The sequence below is a fragment of the Artemia franciscana genome, chromosome 5, assembly GCF_032884065.1.
Source record: "Artemia franciscana chromosome 5, ASM3288406v1, whole genome shotgun sequence".
Lineage (NCBI taxonomy): Eukaryota > Metazoa > Arthropoda > Branchiopoda > Anostraca > Artemiidae > Artemia > Artemia franciscana.
The window spans coordinates 28,168,102-28,192,466 of record NC_088867.1 but is presented as its reverse complement, the minus strand read 5'-3'; the positions used below and the strand labels follow the sequence as shown (position 1 = coordinate 28,192,466).

Below are 24,365 nucleotides of genomic sequence, written 5' to 3'. Positions count from 1 at the left end.
TTTTAATTAATTCCTACTCCCCCTACCTCTTTCAAAATTTATCAGAAGCCTCATGAAGAATGATCAGTTTGTCCATTAAAATGTACTTTTTTAGGAATTTACCCTACCCCCACCTAAACAATGACCCACCCTCTTCTCATTATAGCTGATATGAAAATACAGATCACCAAATATAGCCGAATTTCATTACAAATAAAGCAAATCAACTTGGTTGAGTCCAGTACTGCCACTATGAGATATTACCTCTTTTGCAACTAGGAAGCCTAAAATATGGTTATTGATAACTTTAAATCAATTAGCTTCTCAGAATTTTAAATTCATTGCAAATTCGTCTGGAGTACTTTGTGTTTCAATCTAACACCATTTTTAGGTGTCGTGTTTGTCTTTTGATTAAGGAAAAACATAAGGAAAACCTTATTTTCCATTGAGGGTATTTTTCGTGGGGGGTATTTTCCGCAGGGGGTATTTTCCACGGGGGAAGGGGCTGTTTTCCGGGAGGATTTTTTTTTGGGGGGATGCACTTGCTTATATCATTCCTAAAGATTGCATTGCTTTAGTCTGCAAATTAAAAGAAACTAATTTAAAATTTTGAGGCATTATTCTAGTTTGAGTTAAAACGTTCAAATTATTGCTCAGGCATTGCAAATATTTTTGCAGTTTACGTAATAAATTTAGTGATTCTCAACTGAACTGAAAAAATTTTTCAACTTTTTCTCATGTCTTAAAAAGTCATTGCTTATGCTTATAAGAAAAGAAATTCGGTCAATATTTTGTTCTCGCAATAATTTATACTAAGCTTTAAACTTTTTGGTTTTCGATTTAAGGTTTTTGAATTGCGGCAATCCCTTGTTAAAATATATATAAATACTAGCTGTTGGGGTGGCGCTTCGCACCCCCCAAGCCCCCCCCCCCGCGCGCGTAAGTCGTTACGCACCATATTAGTTACGCGCCATTTTAGTTGTGTCCCTGTGTCCCACCTGTGAATATAGATAGATATATATGTATATAAGTTTTGAACTATGTAAAACTTGCGAATATACAACATTCTTCGCTGTCCCATTGTCTGTGCATATAAATAGATTGGTTTACCGACTCTTGAACATGCAACATATAATTGTCCATGGGAAAAACAATCCGTATTCAGATCTATACCTCATGATTCTAATGATTGCCCTTGAGCTTTGTTGATGGTGATTGCTAATCGAATATTCCCTGTGTCGCCGTCGTCATTTATATATCCCCCTGTGTCCCCCAGGCGTCCCCGTTGTAGTTGTGTCCCTGTGTTCCGGTTGTCATTTATATTCCCTGTGTCCCGGTGTCCCAGTCTGTAATTTCTCTTTGAGTGTCCCGGTTGTCATTTATATTCCCTGTGTCTTGGTCGTCATTTTTGTCCCGGTGTCCCGGTCTGTATATACATTCGTTTTTGAACTTATTTTTATATATATAGATCTGACAACGATCCAATTTTAGTCGCATCTGGTTAAACCCGTGTCCCGGTGTCCCGGTCTGTATATACATTCGTTTTTGAATTGGTCTTTTTCCTAGTTTTTAGTTTTTTACCTTTTTTTTTAGTTTTTTTTAGTTATACCTCATGATTCTAATGATTGCCATTGAGCTTTGTTGATGGTGATTGCTAATCGAACACTCCCTGTGTCCCCGTCATCATTTATAATCGGACCTAGAACCTGGAACATAACGCGTTACCAACTCAGCTACTTCGGGCTTGAATACATTCGTTTTTGAATTGGTATATGATTAAATAATTCAGACGTCATATGTGGACAGACAGACAGACATAACACACAAACAACTTATTTTTATATAGATTTTTGCAACTATCAGTTTTTTGCTCTTTACGCAGTTTAATGTCTTTTCATACTTAGGCTATTCAAAAATATTTGATTACTAGCTGTTGGGGTGGCGCTTCGCGCCCCCCCAAGCCCCCCCGCGCGCGTAAGTCGTTACGCGCCATATTAGTTACGCACCATTGTTGTTGTGTCCCTTTGTCCCACCTGTGAATAGAGATAGATATAAATATATGTTTTTAACTACGTAAAACTTGCGAATATACAACATTCTTTGCTGTCCCATTGTCTGTGCATATAAATAGATTGTCAGGTTTACTGACTCTTGAACATGCAACATATAATTGTCCATGGGAAAAACAATCCGTATTCAGATCTATACCTCATTATTCTAATGATGTGTCCCTGTGTCCCTTTGTCCCACCTGTGAATAGAGATAGATATAAATATATGTTTTTAACTACGTAAAACTTGCGAATATACAACATTCTTCGCTGTCCCATTGTCTGTGCATATAAATAGATTGTCAGGTTTACTGACTCTTGAACATGCAACATATAATTGTCCATGGGAAAAACAATCCGTATTCAGATCTATACCTCATTATTCTAATGATGTGTCCCTGTGTCCCGGTCGTCATTTGTATTCCCTGTGTCCCGATCGTCATTTGTGTCCCGGTGTCCCAGTTTGTAATTTCTCTTTGAGTGTCCCGGTCGTCATTTATATTCCCTGTGTCCCGGTGTCCCGGTCGTCATTTGTGTCCCGGTGTCCCGGTCTGTAATTTCTATTCGAACAATCCCTGTGTCCCGGTCGTCATTTATATATCCCGCCTGTGCCCCCGGCGTCCCCGTTGTAGTTGTGTCCTTGTGTCCCGGTCGTCATTTATATTCCCTGTGTCCCGGTCGTCATTTATATTCCCTGTGTCCCGGTCGTGATTTGTGTCCGGGTGTCCCAGTCTGCAATTTCTCTTTGAGGTTCCCGGTCGTCACTTATATTCCCTCTGTCTCGGTCGTCATTTGTGTCCCGGTCTGTAATTTCTCTTTGAGTGTTTTTTCTTTTTAGTTTTTTTTTTAGTTTTTTACCTTTTTTCTTTTTTCAGTTTTCTTTTTCTTCTTTATTTTTCAGCGTCACTATGAAGTACATATCGACGAACCTTTGTTTTTTAACTTAAATCTGGTAGGCATTGATGACCTTATCCAAGTCAAAATCCCAAACCCAATCATCATCGCTATCATTTTCAGTTTTGATATGTTTTGACTCTTGCTGTCCAGGTGGATTTTCATCTAACTGCGCGGTTTTGCGTTCTTTAGCCGCAAGCCTGTTTTCTTGCTGTTCTTGTGATTCCCCGGCACGCTTTCTTTTCTTACTTTGTCTATCAGCTGCAAGCCTGTTTTCTTGCTGTTCTTGTGATTCCTCGGAACGCTTTCTTTTCTTACTTTCTCTATCAGCAGCAAGTTTTTTGGCATAAACTCTTTGAGCAGCTTCCTCGGCTGTTGCCATTGTAGGTTCTTCAGTCATTTTAAAATTAAACATTTTTCCGTGAACAAATGTCTTAAATACCGTTAATGACGTCACCGTCAAAGCAAAAATGACGACAACTAATTTCATGACGTCAGTCAACACAGAAAAATGACGTCACCTGATCCACAGACAGACACACAGACAGACAACTTATTTTTATATATATAGATTACCGCAAGTCTGATTTCTAACAGCGATTTCTACTAAGTTTCAATCTTTTTGTTTTCCTTTTTGAGGTTTTTGAATTGTTGTAATCCCTTGTTAAAGTCACTGTAAATATTTTTGCAATTACTAGTTTTTTGCTCTTCAAGCTATTTAATATAAACTTCTTTATAGTTGAAAATCTTCAATTTTTCCCCTCGAGTGTCACAAGTGTCATGACGTTATTATAATTTTACGATATGACGTCATTTGTGAAAACCAAAATTAAGGCTCTTAACGAATTTCTTCAAATTTCTGACTTATCCAAATCGTTTTGTTAGGCGAGAATATATCAGGATGCCACTTTTCCCGAAAAATATATATAAAAAAAATTTGTCTTGTGAACCTCCACATTAATAAAATATTGTTGTATGACCCTTTGATGGTCAGGTCCTGAGATTTTGCCCCCTTCCTCATTGTCAGCTTCGATCATGATTGTCATATAACTTTTTTGTTTACTTATTTGTAAAATAGTATACTCAAATCTTAAAATTTCTTCCATGAAAGAAGTTGATGAGCATCAGGATTATATGGAATGTTAAGAATATACCAAACAACTTTGGAGTTAAAATCATTGCTGAGTCTTCTGTCTTTCATCTTTATGCTTCTTAACACAGGGATTATGTGTGGAGGTAAGTTTGGTTCCTATCAAAGTTGAATTTTTTTTAAAAGTAAAAACAACAGTTTATGGTAACATACTGCTAGTAATTTTTCTCCTTAAACCCCTTGAAATATTCCAGCAGTTCATTAGTTTGGCGTGTTAACTTCAAAAATTAAACTGGAATAAGCATAAATAAGTACAAAATAGTAAGTGTAACATAGTAATTATAATACATATATCGTGAGAAGATTTGCGACAAGGACAATCACTGCGGATCATAAACTAAAATGTAGCACAAAAAAAAAAAAAAAAATGCGGTTAGAAGACTTGCAACAATGAAGATCAGACCAAATTGAAACGAAAGTGAAGAACAAAGAAATGTGCGGTTAGAAGACAATGAAAATCGAGAAGATTAACGCCGTCGCAATCTTCGACGCTAAAAATCTGTGGCACAAAACCCAGTACCAATCTACAAAGATGCCGTAAACTACGCAAATGTTAATTACAAGTCATTTGGAGCCTTAAACGTTGCATGTACTCATTGTAGAGACCTCAATTTCCCTGGAGCCATTCATTGGTAATCTAGGAGGGAGCTTCTATCATCTTCTATCATTACTCCCCCCTCCCGAGTCTTTAAGTTAATCTTTAAATTTTACATAACAAAGCTCAGCCTAAACAAACTGTTATATATGAAAGAAATATAGTGAAAACGTATATAATATTTTGAAAAAAGAAGTGGACAAAACAGAAAACAAACTACAAACTCTAAATAATAAAGAAATCCGAATATTTCAACTTCATGTCTGGAAGCCTTTATCAACGATAAAAAAATGAATTAGGCCAAATTAAGCACAACACATAAAGAAAAGGAAACAAAAACAAACTGTATCAAATTGTACCGGAGATAACCTAGCATGTCATTCTGTCATGCGTATTCGTGGTATTTGCATGGTGGTATTGGAAGTTATTAAGTTATTCCAAACTCTAACTGTATCAGAGACAACCTAATTTCTCATTCTGTTGTGCGTATTCGTGCTATTTGTATGGTAATATTTGGAATTTGTTAAGATGTGAGTTTTGTTTATTATTATTTTCTTTATTTTTCTTTAGATGATTTGCTTAATTTAGCTCATTTAATATTGTTTTTTTTTTCTGTTGCTAATCTTGTTAAGACAGGGGCATAGAACTGTGAGAGAACTTAAGAGCCCTTTTCGAAAGCCGAAAGTGATTGAAGGGTCACTAGATCCCCTCCTGCAATATTTCTGCCTCCGAGCCATATTGAAGGGTAACTTGGCTTTGTGTCAGTATTTTTAGATAGTGATTCTAGTCATAAAGGTAAAAAAAATGAAAACAAATTTCCCTATTGGTAGTACGACCCATCCTATAATAATAATAATAATTTATTCATGCCCTCTTTACATAAAAAAAGATGTACATAGAGGAGTATGAAAAGAAAACTGAAAAATGTAAAAATTACACTTTTAATGAAAATCAGTAGATCATAGCTGTTTTTTTGCACATAACTCAAAGAAGGAAAGCAACGGGTTCTGAAAAGAAATCGGCATGATCTTTAACGTCATGACAGAAACGAAAGGATAAAACTCAGTAGTGACTGACCCACACCAATAGTAACCGAAACTCTAAAACGGATAATTTTAGAAAAATAGATAGAACAGATTTTTTTTACACTTACAAAATTCATTTCATCATGAACTTATTATCTTCGATAGGCTAGAGGATTACATTGAAAATAAACAAAGTAAAATAAAAACAGGTAACTCAATTATAGAATAAAGGGTGGTCTCTGTCAATAGAAGCCAAAACCCTATAAAAAAGGAGCCAAAACTCTATAAAAAAGGAGCCGAAACCCTATTAAAAAGGAGCCAAAACTCTATAAAAAAGAGTTTTGATAAAAATTTATTTTGGGAAGAGTCAACGGCAGGATGGTCCCTATTTTTGCACCATATGAGAAGCTATGGATGAGACGATAGGTCATATGATGGATGAGTGAGAAAAAATTAGTGAGTTACGAAAGGAAACATAAGGAGATTGTAGGTTCGATGAAAGATGGCTGGCAAGCATAATAAGTGATGAGAGTCTTGTGAGTGTGGAAAGATTAGACTAGAAAAGGAGCATAGAAATAGATTCTGTAACTAGTGCAATTTTGTTGTGTTTATGTGTATGTACTGTTTATTTCAGTTACATTTATTTTGGTTAGAATTGGATTTTTTCATTTGTATTGCGATGATCCTTGGGCTTTTTATGGCACTTGGTATGAACCAAGTGACATATAGCAATCACAAATTCTGTCGGTCTGTCTGTCTGTCCTGGTGTTGCTACTTCAAGCACTTCCATGGAAGCTAGGACGATGAAACTTGGCATGTGTATCAGGGACCGGAACATATTCAATTAGAAATAGTCGTTTTCCCGATTTGACTATCTGGGGGGAGGGAGTGGGGGCCGGTTAATTCGGAAAAATAGAAAAAATGAAGTATTTTTAACTTACGAACGGGTGATGGGATCTTAATGAAATTTGATGTTTGGAAGGATATCGTGTCTCAGAGCTCCTATTTTAAGTTCCGACCAGATCCGGTGACTCTGGGGGGAGTTGGAGGGGGACCTAAAATCTTGGAAAACGCTTAGAGTGGAGGGATCGGGATGAAACATGGTGGGAAAAATAAGCAGAAGTCCTAGATACGTTATTGACACAACCGGAACGGATCTGCTCTGTTTGGGCGAGTTTGGGGGGGGGGGTTAATTCTGAAAATTAGAAAAAATGAGGTATTTTTAACTTGCGAAGGAGTGATCGGATCTTAATGAAATTCGAAGTTTGGAAGGATACCGTGTCTTAGAGCTCTTATTTTAAATTCCGCTTGGATCTGGTGATATTGGGGGACTTGAGGGGGGGACCTAAAATCTTGGAAAACGCTTAGAGTGGAAGGTTCGGGATGAAACTTGGCGGGAAAAATAAGCACAAGTCCTAAATACGTGATTGATATTACCGGGACGGATCCGCTCTCTCTCTGTGTGTGTGTGGGGGGGGGGGGGGTTAATTCTGCAAAAATTAGAAAAATGAGGCATTTTTAACTTACGAAGGAGTGATCGGATCTTAATGAAATTTGGTGTTTGGAAGGACATCATGTCTCAGAGCTCTTATATTAAATTTCAACCTTATCCGGTGAAGGGGATGTTGGGGGGGCGGGGTTAATTTTGAAAAATTAGAAAAAATGAGGCATATTTAACTTACGAAGCAGTGATCGAATCTTAATGAAATTTGACGTTTGGAAGGATATCATGTCTCAGAGCTCTTATTTTAAATCCTGACTGGATCTGGTGACATTGGGGGGGGGGGAATTGAGGAGGGGAACCTAAAATCTTGGAAAACGCTTAGAGTGGAGGGTCGGGATGAAACTTGGTGGAAAAAATAAGCACAAGTCCTAGATACATGATTGACATAACCGGAACGGATCCGCTTTGTTTGGGAGAGTTGGGGAGGGGGATTAATTCTGAACAAATTAGAAAAATGAGGTATTTTTAACTTACAAAGGAATGATCGGATCTTAATGAAATTTGAAGTTTGGAAGGATACCGTGTTTCATAGCTCTTATTTTAAATTCCGCTTGGATCCGGTGACATTGGAGGACTTGAGAGTGGGGGAGGGGACCTAAAATCTTGGAAAACGCTTAGAGTGGAGGGTTCGGGATGAAACTTGGTGGGAAAAATAAGCACAAGTCCTAAATACGTGATTGACATCCGGGACGGATCCGCTCTCTCTGGTTGTGTGTGTGTGTGGGGGGGGGGAGGTTAATTCTGAAAAATTAGAAAAATAAGGCATTTTTAACTTACGAAGGAGTGATCGGATCTTAATGAAATTTGGTGTTTGGAAGGGTATCATGTCTCAGGGCTCTTATATTAAATTTCAACCTTATCCGATGAAGGGGATGTTGGGGGGGGCGGAACCTAAAATCTTGGAAAACGCTTAGAGTGGAGGGTCGGGATGAAACTTGGTGGAAAAAATAAGCATAAGTCCTAGATACGTTATTGACATAACCGGAACGGATCCGCTATGTTTGGGGGAGTTGGGGAGGGGGGTTAATTCTGAACAAATTAGAAAAATGAGGTATTTTTAACTTACGAAGGAATGATCGGATCTTAATGAAATTTGAAATTTGGGAGGATACCGTGTTTCATAGCTCTTATTTTAAATTCCGCTTGGATCTGGTGACATTGGAGGACTTGAGGGTGGGGGGGACCTAAAATCTTGGAAAACGCTTCGAATGGAGGGTTCGGGATGAAACTTGGTGGGAAAAATAAGCACAAGTCCTAAATACGTGATTGACATCCGGGACGGATCCGCTCTCTCTGGTTGTGTGTGTGGGGGGGGGGTTAATTCTAAAAAAATAGAAAAATGAGGTATTTTTAACTTACGAAGGAGTGATCGGATCTTAGTGAAATTTGATGTTTGGAAGGATATCACGTCTCAGAGCCCTTATATTAAATTTCAACCTTATCTGGTGAAGGGGGCGTTGGGGGGGCGGAACCTAAACTCTTGGAAATGCTTAGAGTGGAGGGATCGGGATGAAACTTGGTTGGGAAAATAAGCACAAGTCCTAGATACGGCATTGACATAACCGGAACGGATCTGCTCTCTTTGGGTGAGTTGGGGGAGGTTAATTCTAAAAAAATTAGAAAAAATTAGATATTTTTAACTTACGAAAGAGTGATCGTATCTTAAAGGAATTTCATATTCAGAAGGACCTTGAAACCCAAATTCGGAAAATTTTAAAAAAATGAGGTATTTGTAACTTAGGAACTGATGATCAGGTCTTAATGAAATTTGATACCTAGAAGGATCTTGTGCTTTAAAACTATCATTTAAATCCCGACCAGATCCCGTGACAGTGAAGGGAGTTGGAGGGGGAAGCCGGAATTCTTGAAAAACGTGAAATCGAGGTATCTTACGAATGGGTAATCGGATCTCAATGAAACTTGATATATAGAAGAATCTTCTGTCTCAGATGCTCCATTTTCAATTGGAATCGGATCCGGGGACATAGAGAGTTGAAGGGGGGAAACAGAATACTTGAAAACCGAAAATCTTGGAAAAGGCTTAGAGTGGAGATATCGGGATGAAACTTGATGGGAAGAATAAGCACAAGTTATAGATACGAGATTGACTTAATTGGTACGGATCCGTTCTCTTTGGGGGAGCTGGGGGTTGTTAATTTTGAAAAGTAAGAAAAATTGAGGTATTTTTAACTTATGAACGGGTGACCCGATCTTAATGAAATTTGATATTTAGAAGGAACTCATGTCTCAGAGCTCTTGTTTCAAATCCCGACCAGATCTGTTGACATTGGGGGGAGCTGGAAGGGAGAAACCAGAAACCTTGGAAAATGCTTATAAATGTCGTAGATACGTGACTGACGTAACCGGACTGGATCCGCTCACTTTGGTGGAGTTAGGTGGTGGTGTTCAATGCTTTGGCGAGTTTGGTGCTTCTGGACGTGCTAGGACGATGAAAATTGGTAGGCGTGTTAGGGAGCTGTACAAATTGACTTGATAAAGTCGTTTTCCCCGATTCGAACATCTGGGGGGTTGAAGGGCGAGGAAAAATTAGAAAAATTAAGGTATATTTAACTTACGAGTGGGTGATCGGATCTTGACAAATTTTGATATTTAGAAGGACCTCGTGACTCAGAGCTTTTATTTTAAATCCCGACCGGCATTAAGCCTCTGATTTTCCTTTTAAAGCAATCTATTGATTCTTAGAATTTTGTTCGAGCTCATACCATATAAGCTCTTGGCTCTGGGCTCTTCCTACCTCGTCACAAGTGCCATATGAGCTCTTATCCCTTGTTAGAAGAATAAGTTGTCATTATTTTTGTTACTATTTTGTTACTGTAGAGAATTTGCATTTTATGCTGATTTCAAATAAACAGAATTTGTCAGTTTTGTTAACCTAGGAAAGATTATCATTTTTTTTTAAAGAAACGGGCAATTATTTTCAAAAAGCGGTGTAGTCTTGATGAAAATTACACCAGAAAATTTCGAAGAATCCTAGATCAGAGCTTCCTAACTCCTACCTGAAAAATATGACATTTGATTCTTTTTCGTGAGAAGGATGGTCACGAATATCTGTTTATTTTTCCTCTGGGATCATTGTTTTGAATCAATTACCATAGAATATTGGAAGAGGGCTCAATCGAGCTGGAATTTAAAGCTCAAATGCCCTCATTTGAGCAATTTAACCCATCTTACCATATTAAGGTCTCAGTTTATGTCAGTTTTGGCTTGCAAGAGGACGATTTTGGTCTAAATAGGGCTAGAATGCCATTCAATGACAACTGATAGAGATAGCCAAAAGGTTTAAAGCTATTGAAAAGCTAATTATAAAATCTTTCAGTTTTAGAAGACTTCCTTACGGTGGTATATTTTCCCACAAAATAAACGTAGTCCAAAGAAAATGAACATTCATTATAGGCTGTTTATTAAACAATGTCAACTGCTATTGGATTGCGTACCATACATGGTTGAAGTGGGACTTCAGACAAATCAGTGGCCTCGTTTCTGTACAGATTATGAATTATTAAATGGCATTGGATTTTAGAGAGGTGTAGATTGGCGGAAAATGTATATATCGTTTAATGCCAAGTGTCGACAAAAATACTATCGACGCCATCTGGTTTATGGTGACACTTCGCATTTTTTTTCAAGCTCTGTAATCATTTTTCTATCAGAAACTGAGATCAGATACTTGTTGTTACCCTAATTTTGCCATTGCACTAATTAAATTAATTATTTTAATTTTTACACTGAAAAATGCCAACCGTCACCAAACGATAGATGGCACTGGTAGTTTTTTTGTTGTTGTCAAAACTAGTGGCAATTTCCACTCTTATAAGTTACCCATGCTCTTTGGTTGAATCTTTAATTGGATTTAGTACTTGGTGGAAATTAAACATCGTTGCTGTTATGCCTTGTGGTCAAATGTGACATTTTCACACGTCCTAGGTATTTGACAAAAACAGTTTGCTAAGCTGTTCTCAAAGGAAGGAGGAGCAAGATAATTTAAATGAGGAGAACTAAATTGTGAGGGAACAAACACTACCCTCCTGGTCCTCTCTTTGACTGCAGCTCAGCAAACAATTTTTGGCAATTATTCCACAAGTTTGAAGATATCAGATAGACTTTTAGGTGTAACAGCAACTGTAAATTTAACAAATGACTTTTATCGATAAATAGCATGGAATAAACTAAATCGTTTACTTATTCTAAATAATTAAAAGTAAATTTTCTTTAATGTCCATGCCATGTTTTGCCGTGGCAACACGGCAAATACACCAAAATATGGCATTCTCGAACTGCCTATTAGAGCAGAAGCCACAGACTGAGTACTTAAGAATACCTATGTCAGACGCTATGCGTAAACCTGGAATGGCTTCATCCCTGAAAACCGTCCATTGATTACTTCAAAAAGGAAATCCGGCAGACACAATCGCCGTCCACTTGTTGCATATCAGACCCTATGCATTTAGCCGCCTGGCACAAAGAAGAATATAATAAAAAAATAATTATACGTGCTTTTTTTTAACTTGATTACTTAATATTGAGTTACTAAACTGTCCTAAATGTTCCCTGAATGAACCTGATTTAAAAGCAGTATTGCACGTTTTTATGCAAATGGTCGGAGCTAAAGTAGGTCAGGAGTAGTCGTGCTTGGAGTATCTGTAGGAACGGTGGTCGGTCGTGGTAATAGTAGTGGCGGCAACCGTAGCCATCGTAGAACTAGTAGTCAAGGTATAAGTAGCTATAGTGGTTAGAGAAGTTTTGTCCAGAGAAGCAGTCAAAGTAATTAGACAGTTTCCTTTTTTTGCAAATTCAATTTGTTTTTGCAGGGCTATGCGTGATCCTTCATTCCTCCCAACTATCAGAAAAATTGCGCTGTTGCTGAATGAAGAACTATAGCCCAAACACAAACTTGATCAAGTAAAAATTTTACTTTGTTTTATTTTAGCGTTAAAAAACCTGATTGCAACGTACCTTCAAATGCGCATGAGTATGCACCCTAAGATGAAAAGAATTTATGTAAAAAAATGATGTTGATTACTTAAGACAAGAATTTAGATGTAATTTGACAAGGTCACCCCTAAGTTACACCCATACATCTAATATTAATTAAACTTCGGATGTCAGTAGATTACGTCGAGACATCTGAGGTGGTTTAGAATTACCATCGACAGAATGGGCGCGTCTTTGTCTTTTTCGTATCCTGTAAGAGCCCAGGAAATAACGACGTGCTTTTATGCTTTATCTTCAAAGTGTATGGATTGTAGTATAGTCAAGGTTGCCAAATTTTATGTCCAAAGAACATATTCCTATGTGTCAGGACACGCTGTCATATTAGGGCAAATGAGGGACATATTTTAGAAATTTGGGACATAAAAGGGACACATTTAAGCTGTAAAACAAAATATTACCCAACTGGATATATAACTACTTTAAGAAATCTTGGTATAATGGATTTTTTTTTTAGTTAATAATTTACACATGATGGATGGGACGAATATAGCCGAAATAGCTGGCCAAGATGTTTTCTTCGAGATTGTTGAGCCTGAAGCCATATCATACACTTTTCGTTCACGCCCCGCTAAAGGATTTGCAGGGAATTTTGTGAGTTTATATTTTTCATGCCAATGTGACTGCCTGTGACTCTATTATTTATTTTAACATTCTATCCCCAGCCCTTTATCATATAGTCCAAAACTCATTCTAAATTCTCTAACCGACATACATCATAAAATCAATGGCTAAGGAAAAGAGGGGGTCTATCTCAGTTTCTTCTTTTTGCTACTCTCAGGGATTGTGTGTCAGTACTATTTTAGATCATGATTGCAGCAATAGCTGCAACATAGTAAAGAGTGAGTCATAATTTAATGGAACGGAAAGATCTAAAAACGCATTTTGAAAAAAAAAAAACTGTCTAGCAAAGAAAAATTTCCTTTTGAAGTTGATTCAGGAATGATAACCATCATCTTAAAAGTAAAAGTTAATTACGGAAAAAATTTTTGAAACAGAGCCTGAAACCCCTCATAATGGTGTTAGATCGAAATGAAAACCCTTGACTGAAGATTTTTGTGCCGCCCATCTTGAAAAACAAGAATTGTTTTTTTTTGTGGTTATTAGTGATTTGTCTCCTATTTTCTTTTTATTTCTCTATCAAGGTTAGCAGGCTACCCCAAGATCGCAGAGAGAAGTTGAATGGCTTGTTTAAAAGTTACTGCTTAAATCTACGTGCTGTTTATAGATTCGTCTATGAAAAGCTTGCTCAAAGGAACTGACTTATGATATTCCATAGATTTTTAAAAATTATGAAAAATTAGCGCTTTATTGAAAATATAAAACCCACCGAAAAAACAGGGTGCTCTGTTAGGAGTAGAAGACTCTCTGATTAAGCTGTAGATGATAAAAGACTAGTTTATATGGCTGTCAATAGTATTTTAGAGATATAATATTGATAACTTTTAGTAGGCTATACAATTTAAATTCTCTAAAAAATTTAAGCAAGCTCTATTTTCAGTAAAGCGCTAGTTTTTTTTCCGAATCCTGCAAGTATAGGGAAATGCCGTGACTCAGTTTATTTGACCGAGTTTGCAGATATATATTGTATAGACTGCGAAGTGATAATTTGTGTTCGTTTCAAGTTTCAACTTTGCTCGTTACTTTTGTCAAAGAAACTCGTGATCTCGTTCTAGCCCAAAGTGCTTCATTTTCTGCCAGAATTGTTTCTGGCGCCAATGAATAGAACGATGCTTATTTCCAGAATGTAACAACACGTTGCAACAGTGGCCTAAACGGTCTTCTACTCATTGAAAATCGTTGCTTGCGAACTTCCCTCCAAATAAGGTCCTCTGATTAGTACCATCCTAGTAAAACCTGTACAACCTCAGAAAGACTTCTGTACTCTGTACTCTCAGCTTTAAATGAGAATTGACGTACATAATTGACGGTGAGACTACTTAGGAGGGTCCGGATCCTCGATAATCTTATAAATTTTGGAATCTGATTTCTTTGAATTGTTATATTAAACGGGTGCTTTTTCACTGTTTTGGTATTGGACCCACCCCGTGGATAAGCCTACGTCAATAAGTGTTTGAATATCTTTAAATACGTGCGAGTTAACTTTGGTACTATTCCACTTTGGTTGTTGCGTGGGTTTGAAGTCATTTTTTTCGTCTTTCTTTACAACAGGATATGCTGAATTGGATGTTTTGTTGTATCCCGATTTTGTCCTCTCCACTCGAGTATTTTAAGCGGAATTTCAGCGTTATTTCTATTACTCTGCTGATGTACTATTTGTACCCTCATTTTTGCTTTCTGCTACCTAGTCAGGCACATAAGCAGGAATATATTTTGACGGGGTTATAGAACTTGAAGCTTGGAGAGGGTGAATTAAAAAAATAAGCGTATAAAGGTTAAAAATGTGAATAGTGCATTAAAAAACTGGAAAAACATTTATCATCTCAATTTTTCCGGGTGGGGGCACGTGTCCGAGTACCTTTACTCCACCCCCTTTTCAGCACGCATACTTCTTTAGTTCATTTTTTCTGTCCTTTCCTCTTACCTTTTCGCCTCTTGGTCGTGATACCGATTTTGAATAAGTTAATCAGCTCCTTTTTCTTTAGTTAGTGATTTATTAGTAGCATTTTGAATAACTTCATTTTCGAGCTTTGTCGCTACTTAATCCCTATTGCTGGATGTAACTTTGCGCATTGCCAATAATCATTGTTAATAATAACCATTATTGTAATTTAAAAATTTAAAAATCATGTTGGTGCCTCATTCTTATAGGAAGTAATTTGTTTTCAATATTCTACAGAATTACACTATATTTCGGGCGTCATTAACTCCAGTTAATCCAGTCTGTGGCTGCAGCCGCTACATCAATGAAGACGAAGTTGAAGGGTCCATAGCTCTTATTGAGAGAGGGTAAGTCTGGCCAACAATTCACATTGTAAAATAGTGATTATTCTGCCTTTCAATCTTCGAAATAAACCCAATACCATAGCCGCCCCATGTGCCAGCTTAGTGTTAATTATCTTAGAAAATTTTGTATAGGCTAAAGAATGTTTGATGTGTTGTTGTCAATCCACAGTTTCGGGCATTTTTAGTTTTTGTCTTGAACTGATATTGTTCCCTTTTGGAACCCTGGCAAATGATTGCTAAATATCACGTAGGAAATGTTGAAAAATTGTGCCTACAAATGAATTTTTTTTCTGGTCCTTGAACTTTGCTACTTTAATGGCTTATGAATATCCACGGTTCGTGGCTCATGAATTTCAGAACCTAGTAAAACATTCTTTGTTTGCGAGCAAATTAACCTAAAAATATAAATGAGAACATGAGATTTTTATTCCCGCAGCGAATTGGTTGAAAAATTTATGTTGAGTTAGAAGTCATTTCTTCTTAAAAGCCGTGAGTAGCTCTTTTTTTCGGTTTTAAAATAGGTGTATCATGATTGCCCTATAGGAAATCGTGAATTGAAGCTGTCTTGATAGTTTTACACTATAGAAAAACTTCAGAAATTTGCATCACGGACTGCTTTATTTATTTCAGGATTCTCTGAATGATAGAAGTAAATAACTGGTTTTATCGAGTTTATATTATGGTTCATTAGTTGTCTCAAAATCTAGCTGAGCATCCTTTCCTCTCAGATATTGCTCTCATATTATATAATGATGAAGACAAGTAAACTTATAAGAACCAATTCTCCCGCGTCTGGGATTTTATCCGACGACCATGCGATACCATCTACCACGTCCGGGGCAACCGACGACCCATCTACCGCGTCTGGGGCAACCGACGAACCAGATACCGCGTCCGGGGTAGCCGACGATGTGACGACCGGCTCCGCTGGAAAGATTACTGATAGCCTACGACCGGCTACGCCTAAACTACAATTTTCAACGTAACAAATCCTGAATCGGACCCCCTCCCATGTGAGATCTAAATGAAAAGACCCTGGATAAGTAAGGAAGGAAGGATCTACTTGAACGAGAAATCAGCAGGTATAAATGGGACATTATTGGTCTGTCAGAAACCCATCTCCCAGTAACTGGTGTTGAAAGGATTGAGGGTGTAAAACTACTTTTCTGAGGTCGTAACGATGGAATTCTTTCGAAGAAAGCACAGAAATCACTTATCTCCACAACTCCAGTCTCCGAACGTATTATTGCTATCCGGCTCAAAGGTTCAACTGCGAACATGAGCATCACCAAGGTTTTATGTGCCGGATCCTCCTCGTAGTGATGAAAACTCAGAGGATTTTTACAGCTAATTCCAAAGCCTCACAAACTCCACTCCAAAAACAGACATAATTCTCGTTATTGGAGACTTAAAATGCAGTAGCGGGCTCGAATTCCGACGTAATGAAGAGGTCATGGGAAAATTTGGATATGGTGCCAGAAATAGAAGAGGTGAGTGCCTTCTGGAATGCTGCCGAGACAACGGGCTGGTAGTGGCCAATACTCTTTTAAAACACAGAGGGTGACGGAAAGTCACGTGGAAATCACCTGACGGAACCACCAAAAACTACATCGATTATGTAATCGTCCCGAAACGCTGGAAAACCAGCACGCTAGACACAGTTGCTCTTACAGGAGGAGACTTCGACAGCGATCAGACACCGGTAATGGCATCTTTCCGCCTCCGTCTGAAGTTGGCAACAAAACTCCAGAAAAAAGTACCGAGATTCTGTGCTGATATTCTGAAAGACGAGTCAGCTTGCAACTAACCGTTACCGGGTGAATCTCGATTTGGCTCTCAAAACCCTCTTAGAGAATTCTTCAATGAATCCAGAGGAAACAGATTTAGACGCCCTAGTCGACATGAGCACCGAGATCTTCATACAGACCGCCGAGACAGTCCTTGGAAAAACTAATGGCTCCGAAAAGCCATGAACCACTGATAAGACCATTAAACTGTGTAAAGACAAGCGTGCTGTCGCTAATAGGCAAGACCCAGAAAGCAGAGACATTTATAAGTATCTTAAGCAACTAACAGAAAAGAAGATCAAACGTGCTCTAACCGCGTACATTCATAACAAGTGTGATCAATGCGAGCTCGGCTTCTGAAAAGGCAATACCCATGCCGTGTACAAAAGAATACGAGAGCTATCGAGGCTCAAAACTACACTAACAAATGTACTCCTGGATAAGGACGGGACTCCCATTAACGACGCAACAGGAATAAGAGAGAGATGGAAACAACATTTTCATGAAAAGTTAGCCCCCCAATCAATCCTAACCCTGCTGTTCTTATGAATTTAACCATCTTTCCATTGGAACCATGCCCACCACCACTCAGAAGCGAGGTTGAAGCTGCCTTGAAGTCACTCAAATCAAATAAATCACCTGGACCAGATAGATTGCAAGCAGAAATCCTGAAAGTTGACTCAGGAGTCGTAACAGACCTCTACCACAGAATTGCCACAGCTGCCTGTCACAAGGAATATTTCCCGAAAACGTCTTCCCGAAAAGCTGAATGAGACAATTAGCGTCCAATCCGCCTGACAAGCCAACCTGCCAAAGTGTTGATCAAGATACTACTGGACAGATAAAAGCATTAACCAGTTACATCATTCCTGAGTATCAGATTTCTGTCATCCGTCAAGTAATGGAAGAATACCTTGAATACGGTCAGGACCTCTATCAACTCTTCATTGACTTCAAACAAGCTTTCGACTTAATTCGGAGAGAGGGCCTTCAACTTCTATTGGTGTTATGCAAGGATTCATCCTCTCATCTCATATGCTTAATCTCTTCCTCCATTGGTGTAATGTCGCATGTTGAAGCAACCAATGGAGCAATGATAGGAGGGATTGTAATCGATAAGCTGGCATACGCAGACGACATCGACATGCTCACTGGATCCGTCGCTGAACTCCAAACCAAAGCAGATAACCTTGAAGTAGTTGCAGGAACCTTCGAGACGAAAATCAACGAGGATAAAACGAAAACCACGTGCGTGTCTAGGTTCAATAGCCCATCTCCACCAAAAATAAAGCTTAATGGAGTGGGAAAAGAATGGGTAGACAGCTTCACATATCTGTGGAGCCAGATCGCGAGCGACAATAATCACTCAGTGGACATCAAAAGACGCCTCGCTCAGGGTAGCACCAGCTTCAAAGCTCTGATGCCAATATGGAAACAAAATTGAATCCCCGTGAAGCTAAAACTTAAACTATTCTGCTCTATCATCATTCCTATAGCTATGTACGGTTCTGAAACATGGATAGTCAAAGTAGATGACTCCAGGCGACTCGCCGCGTTTGAGACAAAGCTCCTGTGGTATGAATAGCTCGTGTAACATACGTAGATCGAGGCTCAAATGCCGACTTACTCAAAAGAATGCAGTATAACACTACCATCCTGAACAGGGTCCGTGTCCAACAATTCAGGTGGCTTGGCCACGTCCAGCGCATGCGCAACGACCAACTACCGAAAATTGCCTTCCAAGGTCGCATCCACGGTTTTCGCATAACCAACAACGTCTACTGGACTTGCAGGTGAACGGGTGACCGATATTTTCTAAACTGTTCGGGTTTTGTCTATTGGGAATGACCACTGGGATCATAGTGGGTTGATCAAGATTTTTGGTTGACTCATGAACAACAATGTCCAATGGACTTCCAGGCGAACGAAAGACCAAGATTTTTCCTATTGTATGGGCTTTGACTACTGGGAAAACCCACTGGAATTGCAGTGTGGTGCCCGAGATTTTTGGGTTGAATCATAACCAACAATGTCCACTGGACTTGCAGGTGAATGGGCGACTGATATTTTCCAAACTGTTCGGATTTTGCCAATTGGGAATGCCCACTGGGATCACATTGGGTCGACCAAGATTTTCGTTTGACTCATGAACAACAGGGTACAATGGACTTCCAGGCGAACGGATGACCAAGACTTTTCTTATTGTATGGGCTTTTTCTACTGGGGAAACCCCCTGGAATCGTAGTGTGGTGCCGAGATTTTTGTGTTGAATCATAACCAACAAGATCCACTGGACTTGCAGGTGAACAAGCGACTGATATTTCCCAAACTGTCTGGGTTTTGTCTATTGGGAATGCCCACCGGGATCCCCATGGGTTGACCAAGATTTTTGGTTGACTCATGAACAACAATGTCAAATGGACTTCAAGGCGAATTGATGACCAAGATTTTTCCTATTGTGTGGGCGTGGCCTGCTGGGAAAACCCACTGGAATCGCAGTGCGGTGACCGAGATTTTTCGGTTGAATCATACAATGTCCACTGGACTTGCAGGTGAATGGGCGACTGATATTTTCCAAACTGTTCGTGTTTTGTCTATTGGGAGTGCCCATTGGGATCACAGTGGGTCGACCAAGATTTTTGGGGTTGACTCGTCAACAACAATGTCCAGTGAACTTCCAGAGGAACGGATGACCAAGATCTTTCCTATTGTAGGTGCTTTTTCTACTGGGAAATCTCAGTGGAATCGCAGTGGGGTAACTGAGATTTTTGGGTTGAATCCTGACCACAGTGTCCACTGGACTTGCAGGTGAACAGGCGATTGAGGTTTTTCGAACTGTTCGGGATTTGCCTATTGAGAATCATGACCAATTATGTCCACTGGACTTGTAGGTGACCGGACGACTGATATTTTCCATATTGTTCGGGTTTTGCCTATTGGGAATGCCCACTGAGATCACAGTGAGTCGACCAAGATTTTCGGTTGACTCATGAACAACAATGTCCAATGGACTTCCAGGCGAACGGATGACCAAGATTTTTCCTATTGTAGGGGCTTTTTCTACTGGGAAATCTCAGTGGAATCGCAGTGGGGTAACCGAGATTTTTGGGTTTAATCCTGACCACAGTGTCCACTGGAGTTGCAGGTGAACAGGCGACCGAGGTTTTTCGAACTGTTCGGGATTTGCCTATTGAGAAAGCCCACTGAAATCATAATGAGATGACCGAGATTTTTGGCTGTATCACAACCGATAATGCCCACTCCAGCTGCAGGCGAACGGCCAACCGAGATTTTTCATATTTTATGGGCTTAGTCTACTTGGGAAAGCATACTGAAATTGCAGTCGAGGACCAAGATTTTAGGTTGAAAACTTATGACCAGCAATCACCTGGACTTGCAGATAGTTTAAGATTTTGTAACAGTAGCTGTTGAATTTACAACTTTGAGTGTAATTAGTTGTCTCATAAATCAGCCCGTTTTCTTTGTTACTGCTTTCGTTTTTTTTTTATAGAATTTAGCTGTATACGGAAAGCCATCGATGTGACGGCGGAAGAAATCTGTTGAGAGCTGTATAAATTAGTATGTTATTTTTTGCAGAGTACTTAATGTCCTTTCGGCTCATGAAAAAGCATTTTTGTTTTATGTTACATGAGCTTTTCTGTTTCTATTAAAGGGCTAGCTCTGCATCATCTATCAAATATAGCTAAAACTTTTCACTGGCTCGTTTGGTTTCTTAACTAATTTTTCCTTCCAAATTTTCTTCGTTTTTTGTCACGATTCGTTTTCAATAGCCCAATGCTAAAAGCAAGTGCCTCAAGCAAGTCATGCTTGTTTTAAAAACAGGATTTTTAAACTCTAATTAGTGCCGAGAAAAGATTAGTGCGCCCTACCTCTGAAATAATCTTTTTTAGCTGTTCCTCAAAATATAAAATTCAAAGTAATAGATTCTTGTCACTTACGTCTTTTGTTTGCTGTTTTCACGAATGCCGGCTCAACTTGACATAATCCTACTGATGTATCGGCCATGTCCTAAAAGAAATCGTTTTCTTAATGATCCGCAGCTTGACGCTTATTTATAATGTAATTTTACTTTAGGGAATGTTCATTTGTCACAAAAGCAGTCCGAGCTAAACAGTCCGGGGCCATCGCGGCCATTATAATGGACAATGACTTCACAAATGACGATCATCTGGTTGATATGGTTGATGACGGTACAGGAAGAGAAGTTGACATTCCAGTTTCTTTTATATCAAGAAAAGACGGGTAATTGTTATTAGATTTTTATTAGTTGTGTTGTGGTAGTAACACTTTGGTTTTTGCCTTTTTTTTTTACTTTGCTGGCGATTTTGATTTATTGCTGGAAACTGATAGGGATAGTCTCGGCAGTTATTACGGGAATGCGTGGACATCTGGCAACATTGTTGAATGTGATATGACATTTTGGACATGTTTGTATAATTCTTTTCTGGAGTTGGTATGGATGGGTTTCACTTGTTCGAATTTAAGTGCTGTTTAAATCGGAAAAGCAATATGATTCTCGATTTGTATGGTAATTGGCACAAAGTAAGTTTGTGGCCCTTCCAACACCTCTCCCTCCTCTATCTCCGTCATCTTTCCTGAAGAAAAAACATACACCTGCTGTACCTTATTTGATCGGTTCACGAAACATCTTAACTCTGTATTATTGAAGGCATAAACTGTAGCAGTAGCCCCTCTGCTCCCCTCCTAACAATACGAATTTTTTTTATCATAAGAGTTGGGTCTTGTGCCTTATTTAAAACAAAATCACGCATGGATTTTTCAATATATACGATTAGAGAACAGAAGCGGGTCAGAGAACAGAAGTGGCCATTTATTCATGCATCAACACCTTAGCAGAAATTTGGCACTAGAACTGTATTATTGGAGACATAAAGTGGGTCGAGGGTTCCTCCACCACCCCCTTAGCGCCACTCTTATCGCCAACTTTTTAAAAGACATTTAGGCCTGTTGAATCTTTTTTGATCAGAATCAGGCAAGGATTGGGAATGTATATGATTGAAGAATCAAAGTCTTCTAAAGGTTGATCCGACATCCCCTGGCCCTTCCCAGTTCCCACTGCCAAACTTTAGCACAAAGATGAGGATTTTGCATCTTGTTTGGGCCGGAGTCATACAGTGATTCTTTATATGTATGATTGGAGGCACAAAGTGGCCACTGGCCACTGGAACACCTGTTGGTTCATACTCTATAGGGTCAATAATTTAAACAGCGGGAAATAAGAATGATGACTTCCAAAGGTATTTTTCTCCAAACTTGTGTACGGAAACTTTCAGATCCGACTGAATCTTATAAATCCCAAACATTTTAGATCACTGGCCTCTACGGTCCAGATACTATCAGGCATCAAAGGTTCAAAAGTTGGGGGTGCTCTGAATTATGAAACTTTGAAAGCCTACTAAAACCTGGGCCGTAAAGATCTGCGGTGTGAAGCTTCTTTAGCCAAGTCTCATGGGCAGTAGGTACCTGCCTAGCAAATTCCATGTGATTCCTATTATTTTTCTGCCACTTTCACTGCAAGCCACCGCAGAAGTGACCAGTCTAATGCTCTCAATTCCTGGCAAATCGATGACTTAAAGGTCCTAACGATCTAGTTGCCCTTTCAACAAACCTCTTCCTTAGGATGAGGATTTTCAACGTACAATTAGGCATATAGCACTTCATTTGAACTATAATAATGCAAGGGATCTCAATTTGTGCGATTTGGTGCTTTTTGAAGGATAGCTCTTTTCCAGTTGGAAACTGCCAACCCTCAATCCCCTAAGCGTTTTGAAAATAGGGGTCGGCAACGTTTCTATTTTTGCCTTAACAGAAAAGGTAAAAAACAACAATCGAAAACGGAACAGAAACTGGAACGGAGAAAAAAACGGAAATCCGTTTTTTTTTCCTTTTTTTACAGAAAAATTGAAACAGCTTGTTTTTTTCTTTCCAACGGCCGTTTTAGCAAATATTTCCGTTATTTTTAGTTGTTTAAATTTATGAGAGTAGAGTGAACATTGACAAAACATTCAAAAAGGCCACATAAATCAAATTTGAAACAATCAAAATTGTCACTTAAAAACATTCGAAGTTCAATGACCTTGCAGTCATTCGTGAGCACTGCTTTTGCGCAAAGTACCTAGCAATACTAAATTCACGTCAATTTCATTTAACTCTGAGTAAGTGTAGAAGTTGTCAGTCCATAATTCTAGCGGATCATAATTATTTTTTCCCGATCTTCGTCTCTCAGTCAAGAGCACTGAAACTCTCTCCTCACATGCCGTAATAATACTTGTTGCTACGCGGGCAGTGCTTATATTGTTAGTATTTTTACTTGAATAGTTAATCCGAAACCCAGTCGTATCGAAAAACTTGCTCGAAGCAAAAAAGCTGTCTTTTTAATGTGGAGTCGGTGATGTATTTTGGTTAGTATCTGGCTTGATAGGAACGATTTTAATTGGGAAAGATGCGGAATTCAGTTGGATTTGAACGAGTTCTTCTCTGTTTTTCTGCGGAAGTTAACTGCTAGAGAAGTGAAGAGACGGACTGATGACCTGAATCTCTGTTTATATCGCTCATTTTTTCGTAAATTGCAGGGTCAAAATAAGCCAGCTGTTGTGAAGAGTAGTATATTAAACCTAGCACCAATATATATATATATATATATATATATATATATATATATATATATATATATATATATATATATATATATATATATATATAATAAAATCAATCTTATATATAAACAATGGGCAATTTGTATCACATACTAACTTTTCCCCATGGACCTTAGGGGGTTTTATAATCCCTTTAGGCAGAGTTATTTGGCTTTTTGACTATTTTGAACAAGATGGCTATTCCAAAATTTTGGTCAGATATATCTGGGGGAGGATAGCTAAAAGGCAATGGGAGGGAACTGGTTGCACATCTGATGACTTTTTAACATGCTTCTCAATATGCCCTGAAAGTTCCAACCTAATACCCTCAGCCGTTCCTTGGATATTGCTGACATTTCCTTTCCACAATTAAATTAAAAAAACAACAAATTTTTTAAACTGAAAGTAACGAGCGACATTAAAACTTAAAAGACCAGAAACTATTCTGTAAATGAAGGGGACTGTCCCCTCCTCAACGCCCCGCTCTTTACGCTAAAGTTTGGCTCTTTCTCGCAACTCTACTTTATAAAAAAATAAAAAATCTAGCGTAAAGAGCGGGGCGTTTTGGAGGGGACAGTCCCTCCTCAACGTACAACAGTCTCCTACTCCTCCGTAACAACCAAAAGCCGAAGACATACAATATCTTCTATTATCACATACAAATTATAGTTATGAAGCTGCTTGAGGTAAAATTAAATGCTAAGATTGGCTGGAAGATAACACAAACAAATTATTGTTTATATCGGCCATTACTTAACAAAGCTCAAATTTTAGCGTAAAGAGCAAG

The 24,365-nt window shown here is 38.6% G+C and overlaps 1 protein-coding gene across 8 annotated transcripts in view; it reads left to right on the top strand.

Annotated features, from left to right (window-relative positions):
- Positions 1-24,365, top strand: part of LOC136027208 (PRADC1-like protein) — a 52,085-nt gene that overhangs the window by 4,540 nt on the left and 23,180 nt on the right. For 6 of the 8 annotated variants that reach the window (XR_010617539.1, XM_065704232.1, XM_065704230.1 and 3 more), the window contains exons 2-5: positions 4,035-4,159; positions 12,665-12,801; positions 15,008-15,117; positions 20,997-21,164. Coding sequence is in view for 7 of the 8 variants with exons in the window: in XM_065704232.1 (XP_065560304.1) it covers positions 4,063-4,159; positions 12,665-12,801; positions 15,008-15,117; positions 20,997-21,164 (512 nt within the window). In the remaining variant the exon portion in view is untranslated. The remainder of the gene's footprint in view (positions 1-4,034; positions 4,160-12,664; positions 12,802-15,007; positions 15,118-20,996; positions 21,165-24,365) is intronic. The other 2 variants (XM_065704233.1, XM_065704235.1) reach the window with 1 other exon arrangement.